The following is a 23,919-nucleotide window of genomic DNA, read 5'->3' as shown; positions in this document are numbered from 1 at the left end:
TGCAATGTATGCATACCGCCGGTTCTAAACCTTTATATAAAGTCAATCGTGTGAGGGTTAATGTCCTGCCTTTTCTAACTAATTGGATCTACTTAACGTAGTAAAATAAGTAATGTGTGTTTCACTGTGAAGGACGGGTTTGGGTCATTTCCATAACTGATGATAGCTCAGCATGTATTGTTTAAAGCAAATACATTTACATCCTTCAAACGTGTGTCTCGATGGTAATTCTGATTAATAAACCATTTTTGAGTTAAAGTACTTCTGTAATGTAGAAGGCCAGCGGTCACGTGAATAGATCAACCCTGATTGATGATTGGCTGACTGATGCCCTCAGGTCTCATGAAGCTGCAGCCAAAGAAACCCGTCAATAATGAGTCAAGACAAAAATAGATTGATTTCACTTATTGGACAAAGTTTGGAAAAAAACACTGAAGGTAAAACACCAATGATCACCGATGATGATGGACAAAAGAATATGAAAAATAGCTTTCTTGAATAATTAACTTGTTTCTTTTTATAAAAAAAACATACAATTTCACATTCACAGATAAAACGAGCAGAGAAGTACAACGGTCTAAGATGGTCACTTACAATATCTTCCAAAGGGTAACTTTAAATGTCTGAAAGAACATTTAAAAGTGCAAGGATTGTAACCAAGCGCACTTTAAAAGGACAACTTTCCTAACTGTGTTGATGAGTTATTACAATCCATTCATAAACTACAATCCAGCGACATCACAAGTGGGCGTGTCAAGTCCACCAAGATGCATGATGGATCGGCCTATCAGTGACGTATCTGTTGTACATCTTGGTGGACACGCCCACTTGTGATGTCACTCCCACATGTGACGCAACACACCACATCTGGTGGTGAAATAGGGCCCCTTTTAAATATCTTCAAGCAACACACCTTTTAGATGGACTTGGTATGTTCCAGAGAATATGGTATTACCGGAGACCCTTAACTGGTCATACTGGTGTTACGCAATAGTCAAACCTGGGCAGAGGGTTTAGTTGCATGACCAGAACAATAAACATGAACTTAAATAAATAGATGCATTAATAAACTCTTTTACATTGATATATGGGAGAGCCTAATGGAATGACTTGCTAGTTTTCTTTCTACTGCAGGTAGGATTAACATTCACCAAACATTAAGGCCCCAAAGACAGCATCATAAGAACTAATGTACACTGATGTGACCACAGGCTAGAACGCCTTGATGCCCAAGAACAAACAAAACCAAACATAGCTCTCACCAACGTCTAGTGAGTGCCGCCCCTTTTATATGTTTAAAATTCAACTTGAAATCTGAAACATGAAAATCAGACAAGCATAAAAGACAATGAAAGACTGCTGTTTCGGGGTTATAAAATAGCTTATTTCATGGTTGAGCAGACAGATTGGGATAGACCACATTCACCTGTCAGCCATGTTGGTTATTTGGGGGGAGATGAACCTCGAACCCTTGGAATCTTGGAAAACTCGATGCGTTATTTTCCCTCCACCCCCCACCCCCCCACGTTGGCATTACGCCAATTTGTATTGCCATTCCTTTTTTTTTACATATATATATTTATATATTTTAATTATATATATATTAACCCACATAAATTCCCCCTAGAATGCTTTCCCATTGAGCTGTATTGGTTTCTCCAAAGGTTTAGGAAGGTTTCTCCATCCAGCTCACCAAAACGGCAGCAATAAGGTCTATTTTCATGCAAAAGTCAGTCAAAACAAATAATCACGATGAAATGTACCGCGGACTCCCTCAAGACATTCATAGACCAACAAATATGTTCAACTGTAAATGACAATCTTTTTAAGGAAACAAAAAGCACCGTACATAAATGAAGTACGTTTGGATGGCTCGACCATGACGCTGTCTTCCGTCGGCTGAACAGAAACCCACCAGAGACGAAGGGGGCTTCAGTACATAAAGCCCGTACTTAACGTCGGCATGGCACGTATTCCTCCACCTGTCAAACACCTCCCCGGTCCTCTCTTTGGAATCAACCTGCTACATGGGGGGCTTAGCTCTACGGCTAAGCGAGCAGCAATTTAAGTAACGGTTGTTTCAAACCTCTTATCACAAACTTCATGCAGGGTCTTGTTGGCTAACAAGCTAATCAGCAAAAGTGAAATGCTAATCAGTTTCTAAAAACTTTACATCCATGAAACCAACCGATAAGCATTGATCTACAACCAGAGTCCCACCTACATGTTTTTCTGCACACATATTTAAAAACCATAGGAGTTACATTTAAGTTAAAGTCTACTCCTCCAAATCTTCTGCATGCCGAATATGAGTGCAGTGTCACCCGACTTCAAGCTTCGGCGTTCCCTTCAGTACCGTCTATGTCGACTCAAACTATGAGAAACTGCATCCCAAAAGGGCTCTCCTTAATGTGCAAAACTTCCCCTTCCTGTCCGAATAGGAATAATAAATACCCCAATCCCTAAACCATCCTGATCTAAATACAACAGACCCCTGTCACTCATCTTCAGTCTCAAGAAACGCCTTTCTATTGGTGATTGATTGATTGATTGGTTGATTGATTGATTAGTTATGGGAAGTTCAGAGTGCAAGGCAACACCAAGGACGGACAAATCTATTGAGGTTTTCCACTTCATTGACTTCAGATATTTACAGGGAAAGTGAGTATCATGAGGGAATTTCATACCCATAAACCGCCTCTTCCACTTAAGGGCATGGATCGATTCTTTGCCAATGGCCAATGGCAGAAGTTCATCCCGGTTCCTTCAAAATCACACTGTACCAGCATACCAGCAGTAGCCGAGGTGAGTATATACTGTGGCCGTAATCATATTCACACCTACTATTAAAAAAACTGTAAAAGCTAACACTTAAGATGAGTGTCGTGATACAGTGTATTTACACATGTATTAAGACCTTATTATTAACACCTGGTAACAGAATGAAGTTTGTATGTAACAAGGTTCAGGAACAGCCTCTAACTACAGTGTGGCTAGCATTAGTCTCTGCCAGGCTCCCTGGTCCCAGGATGGGAGGTATTCTGAGAGACATGTGTCAAGTTCCGGGAACTCTGCGTTGACACACAAACCACCTGTGTCACAGTAGCACCACGGCTGAACGTTTAAGGGCATGTAGCCAGGTTCCCAAGCAGACAGTGTTGACCACTTTGCGTGTCTTAATGAGGAGTTGAGAGTTGTCCTTGATAACTTTTGTATCGTCGTGTATGTTCATGCACTATTTTGAATGGGATATAATTGAACTTCAAAACCATAGCTCCAAGGCGGGAACTCATTAAAGCGACAGACATCTATTTTGTGATTGGTTTAGACCAAAAAACATTCGCAGCTCCACGTCACGAAAACATGATGTTTTCTCACGTCTCAAGTGGGAGTGTCCACACCGATGTATTACGGACCAACAAACCTACCCTGTGACCTCTCGCAACTCTGGAGGCTGAACTACTCAAACAGATTTTTGTGTACTGGTGGTTACGGTCTCTCCTATCAATACGTTGCCGGTCTCTAGGGAATTAAGTGCCTGTCTTTCTTGTATGTTTACGTTTGTCTCCCTTTTAGAGAGAGAAGCACCATTGCAGCACCATTCTTTAATCTAGAGCAGAAAGATCTTCTCCCTGCAAGGCCCTACTGCAGACCTACCATCACTAACATAAGCTCGTCATGACCCCTCTACCCCCACCCCACCCAGCCACCATCACCATCCCTGGTAACTGGGAGAGTTGGGATGGTTTCCTAATGGCTGTCGTCCGCAACGGAGGACGTCACACGCTTACTTCACTAATTCTTCACGATGAGTTTTGCTTAGAGAGAATCTGGGTTGTGCTTTGCAGAGTTCCATTCGGGACGTGACAGAACATGGGACGGGAAGGAGCTCAGGATGAAGAGGACGGGAGGATGACAGGAAGTTCCTTCGTATCACACACAAACAAGGAAGAGCTCTCGGAGGAACCGATAGATGGAAAAAGGAGCAAGGACCCAGATCTACAAAGCGATCTTCTCCTGCCTCTCCAAGGGATTTCTTCCTGCTTCTGCCTAACCAGCTTCCCGCAAGAGCAGCTTGCTTTGCTCCGGGAGCTTCCTGGGTGGTGTAAGACGCCTCGTGTCCGAATCCGTTATCATCCGCCTTTCTCCCAGAAGGTCTTAATGTGTCCCGACCGAGGTGCTTCAAGACGAGCAACCCCGACGCAGATCAGAGGACGAGGTCGATCTCGCCCCTTATTCAAAACATAAAAAAAGGATTTCATGGCCTACTGTCGCGACACCCTTCCAGAGGGGTGTTGCTTCGGGGGCCTCAAGGCCTCCAGGGCTCCCCCCTAGAGCTGGGGGTTCCCGTACATCAGAGGGATGATGAAGACGGAGATGTCGTCCCCGGAGCCCAGGCGCTCGTTGCTGATGCGCCAGCCGCGGTCGCGCAGCACGCCCCGCGCCCGCATCACCAGGTCCTGGGCCGCCATCGTGTACCTGCGGCACAAGATGGAGGACATTGGTTGGTTGATTTGTCGATTGGTTGGTTGGTTGATTGATTCATGTAGGACGGACACACCTACATGCAGGCACGCACACACATACACACCTGTGAGAGTCATCGGGGTCACAGTTGGCGAGGAAAGTGGTTGTTGCCTCAGCCACTTCCTGGTTGGAGAGGACATCCCATAATCCATCTGTTCCCATCACCAGAACGTCATCTGTGCCGTGCTGGTACTGCGCCAGGTTGTAGACCTTCACCTTTACACCGGAGAACCACACCGTCAATGTTACACCAAGACCCGACTACAACACAGGTGCGACCACACAGGACTACAACACAGGTACGACCCCACAGGACTGTAAGTCAGATACATCCCTAGACAGGACTACCAATCAGGTACAGCCCACAGGACTACATACAGGTACACCCCCGCATGTTCAGTCAGAGATGCCACGCTCCACTAAAATAGCTAGATGCTGAGGTCTCTTTGAAGGGCCTGAAAGAATGCAGAATGTCTTGTTAAATGTGTCTGTGGCTAAGCCTTTGATGTTTACGCTCTCCGCATTTACAGCCGACCTGTGTATGACCTAGATGTTAATTTATTAAAGATTCAAGGACTCCGAGCGCAAAGGAGAGAGGAGAGAGGAGAGAGGGAGTGAGGAGAGAGGAGAGAGGGGAGAGGAGGGAGGGAGTCAGGAGAGAGGAGAGAGGGGAGAGGAGGGAGGGAGTGAGGAGAGAGAGGAGAGAGGAGATAGGAGAGAGGAGAGGAGAGAGGTAGTGAGGAGAGAGGAGGGAGAGAGGAGAGGAGGGAGAGAGGAGAGGAGGAGAGAGAGGAGAGAGGAGAGAGGGAGTGAGGAGAGAGGAGAGGAGAGAGGGAGTGAGGAGAGAGCAGAGAACGCAGGGAGAGGAGGAGAGTGCAGAGAGGAGACCTTGAGGTAAAGAGCGGTGGAGGAGTTGCCCTCACTGGAGATGACAGGGAATAGAAACGACTGCCAGACTGAGACACAGACAGGAGGGTTAAAGTACAGCGGAAAATCGGCAGGAGAACGGAAGCCTGCCGTTTCCCCTGAGCAACGGTAATCCAGAAGGGACCAAGCAGCGGCCGAGAGTTCATGCAAAAGAGACACTCATGTAGTTCCTCTAACGGCCTGTGGGTGGCGTGCTGCAGGCGGATGCAGAGAGTCCCTGACCATTCAAGGCAATGGGAAGAGGATGATAGTGGGTTAGAGAGAGTAAGATGGTGAAGGAAAGAGCTGCATCTAAAGGAATGGGTTAGGGTTAAAGGTCGTACCTCTGGGTTAGGGTCAAATTTCGTACGACTGGGTTAGGGTTAAAGGTTGTACCTCTGGGCTAGGGTCAAAGGTGGCACGACTGGGTTAGGGTGAAAGGTCGTACCGCTGGGTTAGGGTCAAAGGTCGTACGAATGGGTTAGGGTCAAAGGTCGTACCTCTGGGCAGCAGGACATGAAGGGTTTGATGTAGATGTTGGAGTCGTGGACTTTGAGGTCGTGGTCGCCCAGCCCCCGCGTGACCCCGATGGTGGCGAGCACGCGCGCCTTCTTCCCCTCGCCGTAGACCAGCGGGAACCTCAGGTCCTCTTCCTCGATGGTCTTATAAGCCCTGGGACACACAGTGGAGAGAGAAGGCATTACACGCACGTTGGGGATGGAACGCGGCTCAGAAGGTAGAGCGGGTCGGCTGGTAACCGGAAGGTTGTTAGTATGCATCCCGGCTCCATCTAGAGTGTCACGGTGTCCCTGAGCAAGACACCTCACCCTAACTTCTCCCGACGAGCTGGCTGTGGCCCTGGCATGGTTGACACCGCCGTCGGCGTGTGAATGTGTGCATGATTGATTGACTATTGTAAAGGGCTTTGAGTGGCCACTGGATAGAACAGCGCTGTATGAATGCAGTCCATTTACCATTCAGGGAAGAGGTCTGAACCGTTCAGGTTTGGATGCTGCTAAGGTGATATACTCGAGTTACCGTTTTCATTCCTCTCCGTTGTTCCGTTATCTAGTGACTCTCTTCACGTGCTCTTGAATAGCGCCAGTGCTGCGCTGTGATTCAATTGAAACTCTGCACAAAGTACAAACCACCTTCCTACTCGTAGGATCATGTATGAAGTACCCCCCCATACTGTCAGAGCAGTGCGTCTTCAGTGGAACTTAAGTGGGTCATGTTTCCATTAAGAGTCCTCTCACACACACACCAGCGCCGCCACACAGCCTCGCTATGACTTCAAGCACCGTGGAGGACCTTGGCTGCGCATCACATCGCCGTTACCGCTCGTCGCGGTAAACACGGAACAACAGCTCGTATCGACGTCGTCCTCCTCTGTGGCTCGTCTGGGCTGTGACCCACTTTACACTGAGGTCTGCTGTGACCCAGTCGGACTCGGACCGAGAGTGGATCAGAACGCCACAGAATTCGTCCTCCCATCGACGACGCCATGTGTTGGGCTTTTTGAAGCGTTATTCCAATGAAACAACCGATTAGTGTTTTAACGGATTAGACCGTTTCATGTCTTCGTCGCTGCAGATTTAAGATGTAACATGGTGTCGCAGCACCACCATTACATTGTTATGGGAGAACCCTATAATATATGTATATTTATATATATAGGTCATTTTTTTATACGGAGTTTGGTCAACCAAACTAAACCATTCCACCCCACATCCACGCACCCTGCCTCCACTGGCTTCGGCTTCAAGCCCCATCTCGTCTGTGTGTCTGCGTGTGCGTGTGCATGCGTTTGTGCGTGTGTGTGCGTTTGTGTGTCTGCGCGTGCGTGCACGTGCGTAGACCAGACGGGTCGCTCCTCATCTGTAGTCCGACTCAACGCTCGCCGCCCCGGTCTCCGCCAGAACAGGAAGCTTTAGCATAGACGTGCGCGCGCTCCTCTTCACGTGCACTCTGGAACCCCGCGCAGCGACGTGCACGTGCGATGATGTAACGCAGAACAAACGGCGGAGCAGACTCTTTGAAGTCTGCAGGAAGGAGAGTCTGGGGGGTGGGGGGGGCGGGGGCTGGCGGGGGCTTCAACTCGTTAGAGGAGATCCACGCCGAACCGACGCGGGCACACGAGACTGACATCAAACACCCGGACCCGGCCCCGGCGCATCTACCTGTCTGTCTGACAGCCGGTCTGGCAGACAGACAGGGAGACGGCAGAGACAGACAAAAGAGACGCTCTGGAGCTCTCTCCTTTTATGTCCGTCCCTTTAACAGAAGAGAGAGGGGGAGGGGGGGGAGGATGGGAAGGAGGGAGAGATGGAAAGAGAGAGGTAGAGGAGAGGCATTCGAGGGAAAGGGAGAGAGTAGTGGGGTGAAGGCAAGATGAAGTCCGTGAGAGATTACCGAATCAAGTCAACCGAAGCAACGCTAAAGTCATTCAATCAACTGACTTATCAATCAACAGATAATCAATAGTATCAGGCTCACGCATCGCTGTTGCAATCTGATCTGGACCAAAGAATATAATTAGTTGAATCTTTCTCTCCGTATTCTGCATAGAGTGGATATTCTTGAAGTACTCTCAAGATCATCTCGACGACACATCCCATAACGTGGGCCGCCGTGTCGTCCGTAGCAACCCGGTCCACCCTTCGCCCTTCTCTTTGTGTCTCCCCTCTCGTCACCGTGGCGACCAGAGACGACATTAAAAGGACCTTTTCGGAGAACTTAAGATGACGGATTTGATGCATACACAAGTATTTTATACATATTCTAGTATCGGATACATAATAAAGTGTTTAACGCTCGGTAAAGGGACGAAAGATTTGATGCATACAAAAATCTTTGATGCACACGACATGTTTCGATTCAAACTAATGTGTTGACACATTCTGAAAGACTTGATGCGTGCTCAAATCTTTGATTCCCACTAAAGTCTTTGATGCATACTAACGTGTTTGATGCATGCTGAAAGGTTTTGATGCAATGCTAAAGCATTTGATGCATATTCAAGTATTTGATGCATGCTAAAGTATTTGTTGAGTACTGGGCCCAAGGGAGGATGTGTGTGATGACACACAGACAGTACAGAGTAAGTATGCAGCCGCGTGTGTACTTTACTCTGCCGCACGGACGATGCGTGTGTTGCCAGGGCAACACACGTTAAGAGAGAAGTGAAGGTTTCGGGGAGAGGGAGAGACAGAGAAAGAGAGTGTGTGTGTGTGTGTGTGTGTGTGTGTGTGTGTGTGTGTGTGTGTGTGTGTGTGTGTGTGTGTGTGTGTGTGTGTGTGTGTGTGTGTGTGTGTGTGTGTGTGTGTGTGTGTGTGTGTGTGTGTGTGTGTGTGTGTGTGTGTGTGTGTGTGTGCAAGAGAGAGAATTAAAGAAGATGCTTTTAAAAAATTATAGAAATGAAAAATAAGTACAAATCCAAAATGACTTTACTTAAAAAATGTACTTTCCACGGCAATAAAGCTCTTTCAATTAGATTGAAACTGGGAGCGAGAGATGGACAGAGAGACAGGGATGGGTTGAGTGAGACGGGTGGGGTGAGACTGTTGGAGTGAGGGGTGGATGGAGACAGGTGGAGTGAGGGGTGGAGGGAGACGGGTGGAGTGAGACAGGTGGATGGAGACAGGTGGAGTGAGACGGGTGGAGGGAGACAGGTGGATGGAGACAGGTGGAGTGAGACGGGTGGAGGGAGACGGGTGGAGTGAGGGGTGGAGTGAGACGGGTGGAGTGAGACAGGTGGAAGGAGATCGGTGGAGTGAGACGGGTGGAGGGAGACGGGTGGATGGAGACTGTGGAGTGAGGCGAATGGAGTGAGACTGACAGAGTGAGACGGGTGGGGTGAGACGGGTGGGGTGAGACGGGTGGGGTGAGACGGGTGGGGTGAGACGGGTGGGGTGAGACGGGCAGAGTGAGACGGGGGTACTGACCAGCCCATCATGGTGAAGTCGCGGTACAGCATCCTCTTGCCCACCTCCTTCCTCTGCACCCTTCGGGGGAACTCCAGGTGGGTGAAGTCACGGCCCAGCAGGTGGGGCTGCATGAAGCCCTGACACACACACCACCGTTACCATGGCTACCACCACCCGAGCACACACACAACCTTCTGGCCTTGAAGCTGCGTTACCGTGGTTACAGGCAGGGAGTAAAACATACCCTGTTCCACATCACATAAACAGTCTCTACACACACGCAAACACACACACACACACACACACACACACACACACACACACACACACACACACACACACACACACACACACACACACACACACACAGACCCTTCTTTCACAGAGTTAGTAGTAGTTGGATGCTGACATTCTCTGTTGATATCTCTGATATCTTATTCATGCTCTGTTTTACAATGCACTTTCATTTAGTAGATGCTTTTATCCAAAGAGACTTGCAGTAAATATATACGTGTTACATGTATGCGTGTGTGTTTTATATGCGTTATATCTATGTATGTGTGTTTGTGTTTTATATACGTGTTTGTGTGTGTGTGTGTGTGTGTGTGTGTGTGTGTCTGTCTGATATGCAGTGTTTGTGTGTGTGTGTGTTGTGTGTGTGTGTGTGTGTGTGTGTGTGTGTGTGTGTGTGTGTGTGTGTTATATGTATGTGTGTGTGTGTGTCCTTTATATGTATGGGTGTGTGTGTGTTTGTGTGTGTGTGCGTCCGTGTGTGTGTGATATATGTGTGTGTGTGTGTGTGTGTGTGTGTGTGTGTGTGTGTGTGTGTGTGTTTGTTATATGTAGATGTGTGCGTGTGTGTGATATACGCTGTGTGTCTGTGTGTGTGTGTCTTTTATATGTATGTGTGTGTGTGTGTGTGTTATATGTAGATGTGTGCGTGCGTGTGCGTGTGATATACGGTGTGTGTCTGTGTCTTTGTGTCTTTTATATGTATGTGTGTGTGTTCGTGTGTGTGTGTGTGTGTGTGTGTGTGTGTGTGTGTGTGTGTGTGTGTGTGTGCATCCGTGTGTGTCTGATATGTGTGTGTGTGTGTGTGTGTGTGTGTGTGTGTGTGTGTGTGTGTGTGTGTGTGTGTGTGTGTGTGTGTGTGTGTGTGTGTGTGTGTGTTATATGTAGATGTGTGTGTGTGTGTGTGTGTGTGTGTGTGTGTGTGTGTGTGTGTGTGTGTGTGTGTGTGTGTGTTATATGTAGATGTGTGTGTGTGTGTGTGTGTGTGATACTATATGGTGTGTCTGTCTGTGTGCGTGTCTCACCAGGAACTGCAGTCTCTGCCGTTCAGACTCGGGGGTGAACTCTGTGGACATGGGGATGATGTCCCCGTTCCTGATGATGATGGCCCTGGAGAACACAGGCAGTTCTTAATACTCACACACGCACATGCACCCGCATGCACAGACAGACACACGCACAAACACACGCACGCACATACACACAAACACACGTAGACACGTACACACACACAGACAGACAGACAGACAGGCAGACAGACACACAGATACACCCACCAACCCACACCCCCCCCACACACACACCCCCACACACACCTGCTGTCTCCAGCGTTGGCGACGTAGAGCTTGCCCAGCAGGTAGACGGCCACCAGGGCCGTACAGCCCCCTGAGATGTTGAACACCTGCTTCTCCCTCTCCACCTGGGCGTCCTGGGGGGAGGAGTGTGGGGGAGAGGAGGGGAGGGGGGAGGGGGGAGAGAGGACTGACTTAGTGATTCGATCAGAATGTCCATTTAACGTCCGGTACTGCTAACAGGGTGCATCTCGGCTGTTTCTTTCAGTTTCCCTGTTTGACACGCACACGACACGGACACACACAGACACACACACACACACACACACACACGACACAGACACAGACACAGACACACACACACACACACACACACACACACACACACACACACACACACACACACACACACACACACACACACACACACAGCTCTGTTGCTAGCTCCACACCAGGGGTTTTCAAGGCCGGTACGGAGAACGGTTTGAAGCCGTGTTTGAGTGTGATTGTGAGTGAAAGAAATCTGTACAATCTCCGTGGGCATGATCCAGAAGATTCCGTGAAACACGTTTAGACTTTAGCATGTCCCGTGTTTGGATGGTGTGTGCGCGTCAAACACACAAACACGCAGGCGGTATTTCAACGTTGTGTGTTCATGACAAGGTGGGGTCGGTACACGTGTGTGGTCTCCGTGGAGGAGGCTCGGCTGGGTGCAGGGACGCACAAATCAGAGTGCGTCTGTTCCTCCTCGTCTTTAAGAGTTGTGATCCCCAAAGAATGGCGTGTGTGTGCAGTCAAGACTGGAGAATCGCTAAATGTTTGCTGATCCATCATTTAGTTATTTCAGATTTTTTGTGTGTGTAAGTGTGTGCTTGTGTGTGTTCGCGTGTGCGTGTATCTGTGCGCGCGGGTGTGTGTGTTTCTGTGAGCGTGTGTGTCTGTGAGTGTGTGTATGTCTGTTTGCATGTGTGTGTCTGTGCGCGTGCCTGTGTCTGTGTGTGTCTTACAAACAGGGATACGGAGAAAGTGAGGGAAGCAGGACTTGTTGACCTGCAGCACGGGTAAACTACACCATGCAGTGTCTGAACCAGGGTATCAAATTCCCTCACACAAACCGCACTCGCTTCTGCCACGCACACACCGATTCAGGTTTATTATTATCCGTTGATGAATGGTGGAGAGTGGGTTAGTGAAAAGAAAGATGCATTTCTGTGTATTTACGTAAAAGGCTGCAGCAGGATCAGTATGACCCAGTTATCTCCGACGAGCAGGCCGTCTTATATAAGCACCGCTGGAGCGGCGGCGTTACGCTGCCATCTAGTGGCTGACAGCGGTAGTGACAGACGACACAAACGCAGCCCGATTTCAACGATGACGTTGGACCATTGTGTTCGTTGGCCGTGCAGTGTGACATGTCGACGGCTTGCCATGTTCCCTCTCACGTGTACTGTATACAGTGTGACGATCAATTTGATTCGACCCCTGCCCCTCCCTCCAGATGGGAGCCAAGTTGATAGGATGTGTGCACAGTGCCATCGTGAAAAAAAACAAATGTTGGCGTACGATTCTGGCTTTCAGAGAAAGAATTAGAGTGTGAAAGGGCGAATTACCGCCAGCGTGAGAATAGGAGGCGTTTGCCTCAGCTCTGTAGCGTAAACATACGCGCGTGTGCGATTTTGTCTGCGTGCGTGTGTGTGCGTGTAGGCGTGGTGTTGGCAGGTTGTAGCCGGGTGTGAAGAAAGAAAAAACGATGGTTTACTTTTAACAGTTTGATTCCCTGCCTTTGTAAAAAGCCCTGGGTAAGCCATCAGTTTTAAGCTCCTTACACATGCTGCATCAGTCTAGGCAACAGTCTCCTATACTTACTCACTGTCATCTATCTTTCTCTCTCTCCCCCTCCCTCCCTCCCCCCCTTCCTCCCTCCCTCCATCCCTCCCTCCCTCACTACCTCACTCTCTCATTCCCTCGCTCACTCCCCCCTCCCCCCCTCCCTTCCTCTCCCACTCCCCCCCCTCCCTTCCTCTCCCACTCACTCCCCCCTCCCTCCCTCCCCCCTCCCTTCCTCTCTCACTCACTCCCCCCCTCCCTCCCTCCCTCCCTTCCCTTCCTCTCTTACTCCCCCCTCCCTCCCTCCATCCCTCCCTCCCTCCCTCCATCCCTCCCTCCCTCTCTTCCTCTCTCTCTCTCTCCCTCCCCTCTCTCCACCCCCCCCCCTCACCATCTCCTTGAAGGCGTTCTCCAGGGCCCCCACCACCAGGCTCTCGTGTTGGATCTTCTTCTCCATGAAGTAGCGCGGAGGGGGGGTGCAGCAGGGGGCCCCCGCCTGCCCGCCGGGGGCCCCCGCGGCCCCCCGCAGCGAGGTGGCCCTGCAGAGGGACCTCGCGGAGCCGGGCTCCAGGGGGGGCGGGTTAAGCTCCTCCCCCAGCACGATGGGCGCGGCTCGCGGCCCGTGCAGCACGTCCACCACCGGCTGCAGGTGGCCCGCCAGGTGGTGGTGGAGGAGGCGGGACGCCATGATGGCCACGCCCGAGCCCGCGTGGCCGTCGAACAGCGCCCAGTAGTGGTAGAACAGCCCCTCCCGCTCCTGCACACAGAGGGGGGGGAAACAAACGCACCCGCAGTGAGGAGAGCGGCAGAGCGAAGAACGTCTGCTTAACACGTCGAACTTCACTGAAGACGACTCGAATAGAGATACTTATACACTGGTATTGCTAAGTGATGGTTATTAGTAAAAAATACAACTCGGGACGTCATAATCATAATTTTCGGGATATGACACGTTTTTTGTACTTCATTTCCGGTTCTTGTTGTGTTTTTCGTGGTTACAGGTCCTGCAGGGTTTTCAAGAGAGCAGAAAAGAGCGGGAAGAGAGCAAGACTAGAAATACAAACTATGTGCACTTAAACAATTATCCATGCCTGAGAAACTCTGCAGTAACTAGTAGTTACTGTTACTCTGAGTAACTCAAGAGTAACTCCATTAATCCCCCGTGGATAATTGTCTCATTGACGAGGCATTCCACAAACTAATGAAATAGGAGACGAGGAGACGAGGAGACGAGGAGACGCTCTGATGGTCTCAATTCAATGAGAGATGAACCAGGAGCAGATACAGATATATTATAACAGATACTATTTAGTGTAACCCCCCCCCCCCCCCCCCCCACACACACATACACACACACACACACACACACACACAGAGACACACAGACACACACACACACACACACACACACACACACACACAGACACACACACACACACACACACACACACACAGAGACACACACAGACACACACACACACACGCACAGACACACACACACACACACACACACACACACACACACGCACAGAGACATACACACAGACACACACAAACACAGACACACACACACACACACACACAGAGACAAACACACACACACACACACACACACACAGACACACAAACACAGACACACACACACACACACACACACACCTCGGCGGCGGGCTCCATCTGGAGGAGGCCGTGTCCGTTGGGCAGCGTGTTGCGTCGCAGGGTGCTGGGCGTCCCACTGGGCGTGCCGCCGGGGGTCCCGGTGGGGGTCCCTCCGGGGGTCTTACTGGGCCCGCCGGGCGTGGCCGGGGGCGTGGCCGGCGGGCAGAAGCTGACCGGTCTCCGGCGGACCCCGACCATCTCGCAGCTGGCCTGGTCCTCGTTCAGGGCGCTCTTCCCCGCGTTGATCACCCTGGGGGGGGGGGCATGTTCAGGTCAGTGCTGGATCAAGAACAGATGAACCAGCAGAACCAGAGGAAACAGAAGAACCAGAGGAACCAGAGGAACAAGAGGGACCAGAGGAACCAGAGGGACCAGAGGAACCAGAGGGACCAGGAGAACCAGAGGGACCAGAGGAACCAGAGGAATCAGAGGAACCAGAGGGACCAGAGGGACCAGAGGGACCAGAGGGACCAGAGGAATCAGAGGAACCAGAGGGACCAGAGGGACCAGAGGGTGAGGACTCAGGGTCCGTGGTCGTCCAGCCGGTAAGATGTTTATTGTGCTTTAAGTGAACATATGGTAGGACGGTAGACGGTAGGTAGCTTTAGGAAAAATATAACTCTGAGTTGACATTAATACATGATCTATTATAGTATCATACATTATCTAATACAACTATTATATATTAAGCATCTCCTTGTAAAAAAACTCTGTATTAAAACACAAACAGTTTTTCAAAATGAAAAACTAAATACTTTTAGTTGCAAATTCCCTCAGGTTCTGGTCCATTTTACGATACTAACATGTGCTATTCTGTTCCTAATGTTCACCATCCAGGCCTCCAGTTCAGCGATGGTAGAAAAGGAAAACCTTAAAGGCAAGTGACTGATCAGCAGAAAAGGATTGTAAACGTCAACGCTATCGATTCCTTCACAAAAACCAAAGCCGTTTTTATCCACAGTGACTTACGAGTGAGGCTGAACCTCAACCGTCAGAGATCCCAACTACCGCACGGCGGCGAGAAAAAATGAGTGAGACGGCACTTTAAAAGCCTCTAAGTCTTCTTGTGACCTTACGGGGGGGGCGTTGAACGGGGAAGACAGACCGCCAGACCATAATAAGGGAGGAAATATCCACCGTAACATCGATAAGGACGATGTCATTCATCAAAGCAGTGACAGACTTTCACCAGGACATTGGAGGCGGTTTCGCCACTCCATCGAATACTCCAGTTAAACCACATGGATATAAACAGACACACTAATATATTGTGACGGGATAGAATAACAGTACAATCACCACCGTTGCATAAAGAGCTCCTATTTCAGCATCAGGTGTGCTGGTTCCTAACCTGACTAGCCATCTCAGCATCTAGCCATCGTGACATCTCTTAACTAGCCCATCGAGGTGATGTAGGTTAGTGTTTAAGAGTGGTTATCGGGGTGTAATAAGGGAGAAATGTCATTGCCATCAGTCGGCTATCAGTGAGTATGATGGACGGAGGGAATGTCTGTTCCCAGTCGACAGCGTCTGTCTCGGTATGAGACGATTCCCAGCTCATCTCTAACCAATCCCGACATCACAATGGTGGAACAAACACAGCGAGCGAGCAGAAAGGCAAGGGGACGTTCTTTAGTTTGACCATCTTGCTCTCTCCTGCTTCGAGCCTCAGTGTATAACCGTGTGGCCAAACTGAGAGCATTGGACGGCTCTTCGAGTCGTCAAACCGACTGCAATGTCCTCGTGAAAGCCTGCCACTGCTTTGATGTAGGACTACGTCGTAACCGATGTTACAAAGGATATTTCCCTCTTATTATGGTCTGTCCGCTCCCTCTCTCTAAGACTCGGGGATCTAAGCCTGGGTGAGGTGAGCTGACAGGAGACTGGTGTGTTTCCTGTCGTAGACGCGACGTGGGCGTTGGACCGGGCGGCCGGAGTGCGAAGGAGCGTGCGGAGGCAGACCTCGCGGCGTTCTCTCTGCGTTAGACAGAACCCCCCCACCCCAGAACCCCTCGCATGACACAGCATCACATCGCCAGGGGAGCAGAGAGAGAGAGAGAGAAGACGATGATGTAATAGTGTGGTTTCCATGGAGACCGGCGATGTGCAGCCGGGGAGCACAATGGAGGTGTTTTAATCACAGATTCAGCACCACTAGTGACCTCACACAGCAGAGAGAGAGAGAGAGAGAGCGGGAGAGAGAGATCTCGTTTTACTGACTTGCGAGAGTGGGTTGATGTCAGGAGACAGTGTGGATCGGCAGAGCGGTTGTGGAGTATTATTGATTACGGGAGAGACCCCGGCGGCCACCCAGAATCCCTCCTGGACTTCAGGAAGTCCACATGTCGCCGTTGAAACCTGAACCGTCGAAACGAAACCCTCACCACACTCACAAACGCTACAGCATTACTCCATATCATGCTCGCATCTTTACACGTCCTTGATACGAGTTCACCATGCAGCCTTTTGTCAGGGAGAAGGCACTTCGATCAAGAGAGACGAACACAGAATCACACAGAGGCAGGCTATAGCAGCAGGTCAGACGTCTTAACGCCTGGCGGCATGCTTGGGTCGGGTGTGTATGCTGTGATCTGATCCATGTTATGATCCTAACGTGTTATTAACGTGTTATTGACACGGGCTGAGGTGGGGACACAGCGTGACGTCATAGCCTATACAAACAGGTGTGGTGTAGATAGAGCCATGACATCATCATCCTGAAGCGAAGCCCCCCTGAGCATGATGAGTGCGGGATGGCGGGTGGGGGGTCGAGGCTCGACTACTTACTCGGCGTAGCCGGTGGCCCACGGTAACCGCTCGGTCTCCCGCACGGTCAGGATGGGTCTGGCGGCGTGGTCGGCCGAGCACTCCACCTCGTCCGGCGTCAGCCCCAGGAAGCCCGCTCGGGTGTACGGGAACTTGAGGGGCAGGTGGGAGCCGCCGTGGTCCCCGCCGTGAGGATGACCGCCCCCACTAGTCATGACACCCCCCATGAAGTTGGCCACCGCGGACTTGACTCGCGTAAGCATGTTGGCGCTGCGTCGCGGCGGAAGCGGCAGGTTTTCCGCGGGGCGACGCGCGGCGCCGCGACTCCCCTTTCCCGAGTTTCCCCCCAGCTCGACTGCGATGCAACGGCCAACCGAGACCCCCCACTCCCGTTAACCGGACGGTTTCACGGTTTCATCCGTTGGCGACGGGGTTGCGGTGATGACAACGTTGCTGTTGGTGATGATGATGATGATGATGATAACAGCTCTTAGTCCTCATGGAAGCGGAAATGCATTTGGAGATTAGCGGGTCATGTGATACCCCGGGTTGGCTTTGGTGGAGAGCTGCTTATCCTCCCGACGGGAGGTGCAGTGGTACTTCTCGCGAGAATTGGAGCCGCTTTCACGCAACGTCAACCAGGAGGAGAGGCTCTGATCCGAGGTGTGTGTGGTATGTCTTCAGTACCACATATTAGGATCACGCTGTAAATTATAATATATAATATCGGCTATAATGTAGGATAATAAAGGGTTAATTACTTAACTAATTACTTTAGTCTTTTCTGTAGATAAACACGTGGTTATGATCAATTACAATTACAATTAGGGCATCTAGCTTTATTTATCCAAAGCGAGTTTATTATTATTTTATTTTATTATTATTCTGATCAATTATCTTAAGAAACTTTCTCTGAGTCCGAGTGGAATGGTCTTCAGCAAAACCAGTGTATGTAATACTAATTTTATAAATGTCTTGGAAAAAAAAGTACACCGCAGAACAGTATGCATTCTGCAAAAAGCAAGTGCCCCTTTTGACGCTAGAGAACAATAGCCACTAGGGTGCGCCAGAAGACCGAGGCGCCTTATGGCATCACCTACTGCCGTTGCTAAGTCGCCAGAGGGCAGAGCTGAGCTGATGGATACGTTTCTGTTAACCAAACGTTTCTCAACGTTTTATTGAATGCTCTAAATTATTTAATAATTGTTGGATATTTTATTACACACCACGTTTTTGAGGATTCACATGTGGAAATATTTGACTCAATACTGATACGACTGACGTATGATTTGACTGACTTTTACTGTTTGTCCATTTTGTTGTTTGTTACTTCTACTGTCTGTCGATTGACTTCTACCTATCCATCCATCCATCCATCCATCCATCCATCCCTCCCTCCCTCCCTCCCTCCCTCCCTCCCTCCCTCCCTCCCTCTCTCTCTCTCTCTCTCTCTCTCTCTCTCTCTCTCTCTCTCTCTCTCTCTCTCTCTCTCTCTCTCTCTCTCTCTCTCTCTCTCTCTCTCTCTCTCTCTCTCTCTCACTCTCTCTCTAACTCTCTTTCTCTCTCTCTCTCTCTATCCACCATAATGTTGGCTTCCTCCCGTATTCTGACTTAACCTTTCCAGTTAATCAGTAAATCCAGCTCCATTAAGACAGGGGGGGGGGGACAACGACTATTATTGGCATTTTCTGTGTTGTCACAAGGGGAAAAACTGATCAGTGGAAGCAAAAGATGCCTTGACTGTCAAATAGTGACCTTCTTACTATTATTAGACCAAAGCATGTTCCAGGACATCCTTAGTACACGATAACGGATAGTGTAGTGAAGTGATTCTCAAAACTATGTTTTACGGATGTACACTTTAACAGCCACAATGTCAAATTTTTATTTTTTGAGTTAATGTTTTGTATTTTATAGGATTATTATTAAGATTGCAAATAAGCATGGACCCATAAGGCTTCCGTAGAGTCATGGCGTCAGAAGTAGTGACATCATCTTCATCTTCATCGTCATCCGCTTATCCGGGGTCGGGTCGCGGGGGGAGCATCTCAAGCAGGGGGCCCCAGACTTCCCTTTCCCGGGCCACATTGACCAGCTCTGACGGGGGGATCCCGAGGCGTTCCCAGGCCAGTGTTGAGATATAATCTCTCCACCTAGTCCTGGGTCTTCCCCGAGGTCTCCTCCCCACTGGACGTGCCTGAAACACCTCCCAAGGGAGGTGCCCAGTGGGCGTCCTTACCAGATGCCCGAACCACCTCAGCTGACTCCTTTCTACGTAAGGGAGCAACGGCTCTAATCCGAGTTCCTCACGGATGTGTGACATCATGCGCAGGAAAAAGGTGCTAGGGTCCTACGGAGCAACACAGTTGCCAAGTGTTGTGACCGAGAATTGGAAAGGCAATGCTACATGCTGGTCTATTGGATAGGGATCACAACCGAGCAGAACAGGCCTACAGGGTATCTACCTGTAGGCCACCCTCTAGCAAGACGTCACCTGAACCCCTTGTTTTGTAGCTCTGTGACCTTTTTATTTTGGGTTAAATTTCCCCACCCTGCTCATGTTTCTTTGTGTTCGTGTTGAAACACACACAAAGGCCCAGCTGCCAACACATACGCACACACACACACACACACACACACACACACACACACACACACACACACACACACACACACACACACACACACACACACACACACACATACACACACAGCCCACACAACGCAGGACCACACACGCTGACTTCGCCCACACTGCCACACCCATCTCAGCAATATTCCGGGCGTCTACATTTGAGTCTTTGTTGTTTTGTAGCTCGAAGGTGTGTTATCCATTGAATCTATTTTTAGTGGATGGAATCATGCGTATCAAAGATTTAATCGTTTATGGCAAATGTTGATTCACTTTAGTTTGGCGGCGTGACTCCACTCTTTCCTGTTGCTCCCCTGCGGTAGGATCGAGAGCGTGGCAGACGTCAGATACTGAAACCGACAGCGTACCAACACGTGGAGGAGCGCTACACGATCCCCCGTGGGGTGGTTCAACAAGTTACATACTATACAGAGCCGAACCAGAGCAGGTCGAGGCTGGTGGTGGTGGTGGTGGTGCTGTTGATGGTGGTGGTGGTGAAGGCTGGTGGTGTTGGTGGTAGAGGCTGGTGGTGTTGGTGGTGATGGTGGTGGTGAAGGCTGGTGGTGTTGGTAGTGGAGGTTTTTTGTGGTGGTGGTGGTGGTGGTGGTGGTGGGGGTGGTGGTGGTGGTGGAGGCTTGTGGTGTTGGTGTTGGAGGTTTGTGGTGGTGGTGGTGGTGGTGGTGGTGGTGGAGGTGGTGGTGGAGGTGGTGGTGGTGGAGGTGGTGGTGGTGGTGGTGGAGGTAGTGGTGGTGGTGGAGGCTGGTGATGGTGGTGGTGGTGGAGGTTTGTGGTGGTGGTGTTGGTGGCGGAGGCTGGTGGTGATGGTGGTGGTGAAGACTGGTGGTGTTGGTGGTAGAGGCTGGTGGTGGTGGTGGTGGAGGAGTTGGTGGAGGCTGGAGGAGGTGGAGGCTGGTGGTGGTGGAGGAGGTGGAGGCTTGGGTGGTGGAGGGCGAAGTTCAGCTCAGCAGACTTAACAACACAGAGTGTAAGTGTGTGTTTTTGACGGACGGTCTTAAATAAACCGCCTTTCAGGTTACATGCTTCTGATTGGACGGCGTTAGCTGTCAGCTGATGACTAGGGTGTCCCGCCAGAACTAGCGACACCTATTTGATCGGAAGTTCTTCGTAGTGAAAGTCGAAGTGGACACTTCCACAGCTGGTTCCAGCCGGTTCCCCTAGGGCCAGGCGGGCCGTCACTCCCCTGCTCGCCGATGACCTGTGTCTCCATTCACCAGAACACGATCTAAATGACTAAGCCATTATGCTCATTTCTTGAAACAATGTGTTGTTTTTAAAAACAGAACTAGTTGATAATTCAGCCTGTTCACTATCAAGGATTTAGGAACCTTAATGTTCAGAGTTATATTATCCTATTGTTTCTCCTCTTATCAATGCAAATCCATTTCTATGTTTACTCCTGTTTATATTGGTTAGGTACGTACAACTCAGGAACAACTGTGTTGTGACGTGCATGAAAGGGTTCTAAAGGTAAGAAAGGTAAGCCTATTTGGCCAGAGATCAGAGATATTAACCTGTTTTGTTTTCATATGACACCACTTCGAATATACCGGTTCTCAGGCAAGCTTCCTTGTTCTGTGGAACGGTAAGAATTCGATCGTGCTTTTAGTGTGTTTGATCATCTCAGTGTAACCACAGCAACAGGCTTGCCCTGATGCACGAGAGGTACTCTTCCCAATGAGTGGGCCCCCAAAGGACTCGAACTCGGTTCCTCGTCCTCCCCCACCAGCACTTGATCGATACCCCAAAACCCTGATGGAATACATCTAAATTGTCTAAATCTCAAAGAATACTGGTGGATTTGTTTTGTAGCCGCTTTTTTTTAGTGTGAAAAAAGTCAGCGATAGTTCCCTGTAATGTGTATTAGGCCTATACAGTCCTGTAACCTGCAGGATATAGTCTATGTTCAGTCAGTTTAGCCTGTATGATTTAGTCTATGTGCGTTCCACCCCACCAGAGCTCTCTTGGCCTCACATTTCTTTACAGGCTTGTTACTGTTTGAGAGCTATAAACGTATAAACAGCCATTTTAATCCATTGGGAACATTTTAAAACTGGAGCTGATTTAATTGGATTTTCGTCAGGCCATTGTTGAGGGATGAGTCGACTACTTTCACATTGCTGTCATTCGGAGATTGAATACCTACTGAATATACAATATCTTTCCAGTCTAAAAAAAAACATGAGCCACCAAAGGAAGAGACTTATTCAGTGGGAAACACTGAACATAAAGTTAAACTGATACACTAGCGATGGGCTGTCCCCACCTGGCTGTTTGTTAGTCGACATGGGGACTAAGGTGAACTTTATGACTTTCAAACTACGTGTTTCACTGCGTGCAGGGACGAATCTCCAGGTTGTTATCCTAGAGAGATCCAGTTCTTTTTGGAGGGAATCCTGTTTCGCCTTCGTCATCATTGGGAACGAGTCAACACGTCGGAATGCCCTCGATTCAACCCCGTATAATGTGTGTGACGCCAGTTCCTTCTCACTGATTCCAGGAATAACAACTTCCGGGAAGATGTTGACATTTTCCTATAATCTCAAGTGTTTCAAACGTTTGGATATACTTCTGGGATGGATTTGGCAGGTAGTTGGGGGAGATATAAATAGATATCTTTATACAGGAAGGCAGTACTGCAGTTAAAACTGATGAATATGTAAATAAACACCCAAATATGACATATGCAAAAGTAGAATACACACTGCATTTAAAAGGCAACAATAATATTAGATTTATTATATGTGTTCAAGATTTACAAAGGACACAATTCAGCAAATAATACACACAGAAGGCATGTTATATAGTAGTGGATATGCAAACACATTGAGAACTTGTATAGAAAAACATTTAAAAAAAAACATACACAGGTGGACCAGTAATACACACACAATCACTTGAGAGCAAGTTTTAGCTCCCTTTGAGTGTTACAAGTTCCTCTACTGTATTGTGAGTACATTAACCTACCTATCTATCATGCAGTGAATATAACTTCCCCTTCCCCTATATCATCACACCACAGTGACATACTAGTGACTGGTATTACAGTATTGATAACCTTGTTGTCATCACAACAACATGCTTCTGGTATGGCCCTCCCCCTCTCATCCTCTCATATTGCTTTTAAGCAGCGCTGAGGAAGTAGAAGCGTCATTAGGTGACGGCTGGGATGATGGTGCTCCTCTCGTTCCTGTTGGCTCTCAGCCTAGTCTCAGAGCTGCTCGCTGGACCGCTGCCCAAGCGAGATGCCCTGGACCGCTCGGAGGTCCGCTGCTCTCAGGTAAGACACATTCCACCAGCTCCTGCAAGCTCATGCAACTGGCGAATTGCTTCTTAAATGTAATGGTCAATTTGTTGTGTATTCCATCATTGAATAAATGCAATGAAGGTTTGATACATTATTTCCAACTAAATTAATTTACATGAATAATTGAGGATCCGAATACACTCAAACCATCTAGTACCTGGTTTTAATTAAATTAATTATTAAAAATCAATTCATTATATAACGAATTGAAATGTCGATAAGTTCAGGTCAGCTGGCTGGTTTCACGACACCAGCTGTTTACGACAGCAGCTGATCTTCATCCAGATGATGTAGATCACCTGGGAAGCGGGTTACATGGTTGGAAATAAACACCGCACCGAGCAAGTAAACGCTGCCAGAACCGAATCAACCAATGGAAGTTCAACCCACATAGAAAGGAAGACAATGCGAGGGAAAATAGGTAAATAAGTCTCGCACACCGACCTGTGTGCGTAATTGGCGCGCGCCGCGGGAACTCCAGACTGGAGAGCTATGTGAGAGAGGGAGACCTCACCTTACCTTATCTTACCTTACCTCTGGAGCTCTCCAATAAACAGCCTTTCATGAATCCTCTGTAAGAACTGTCACACACTAACTTTAGCATTATGCACCCTGAACCGACTCTTTTACATGAATCCATAAATGGGCTCAACCTGACAGGTTTCAAACTAGTCCATGTGATCAAAAACGGTGTCCTCTCTCCATATGAGACCCAGAGACCCGGCAGAAGATCCGCTCCATCCGCTTAGAGCGTCAAGCAGATATTGA

At 49.1% G+C, this 23,919-nt stretch overlaps 2 protein-coding genes across 2 annotated transcripts in view; one reads left to right on the top strand and one right to left on the bottom strand.

The window, feature by feature from the left end:
* Nucleotides 1-356: 356 nt before the first annotated feature.
* Nucleotides 357-17,747, bottom strand: LOC130372231 (protein phosphatase 1H-like). Its single transcript, XM_056578100.1, has 9 exons — nucleotides 17,216-17,747; nucleotides 14,429-14,678; nucleotides 13,161-13,526; nucleotides 10,967-11,079; nucleotides 10,676-10,760; nucleotides 9,378-9,496; nucleotides 5,934-6,105; nucleotides 4,592-4,743; nucleotides 357-4,479 (listed from the first exon to the last, which is right to left on the bottom strand). Exons 1-9 carry the CDS (start codon nucleotides 17,455-17,457, stop codon nucleotides 4,332-4,334), a joined length of 1,647 nt encoding a protein of 548 aa, XP_056434075.1. The 5' UTR covers nucleotides 17,458-17,747; the 3' UTR covers nucleotides 357-4,331.
* A 5,261-nt stretch (nucleotides 17,748-23,008) lies between these two features.
* Nucleotides 23,009-23,919, top strand: part of il17rel (interleukin 17 receptor E-like) — a 10,643-nt gene continuing 9,732 nt past the window's right edge. Inside the window, exon 1 of the mRNA XM_056578805.1 lies at nucleotides 23,009-23,124. Coding sequence (XP_056434780.1) covers nucleotides 23,014-23,124 — 111 coding nt within the window. The 5' untranslated portion in view covers nucleotides 23,009-23,013. The remainder of the gene's footprint in view (nucleotides 23,125-23,919) is intronic.

Source organism: Gadus chalcogrammus, chromosome 19 (genome assembly GCF_026213295.1).
Source record: "Gadus chalcogrammus isolate NIFS_2021 chromosome 19, NIFS_Gcha_1.0, whole genome shotgun sequence".
In the NCBI taxonomy this organism is placed as follows: Eukaryota; Metazoa; Chordata; class Actinopteri; order Gadiformes; family Gadidae; genus Gadus; species Gadus chalcogrammus.
Note: the sequence above shows the minus strand (reverse complement) of the source record. Positions and strands in the feature narration are given on the sequence as shown.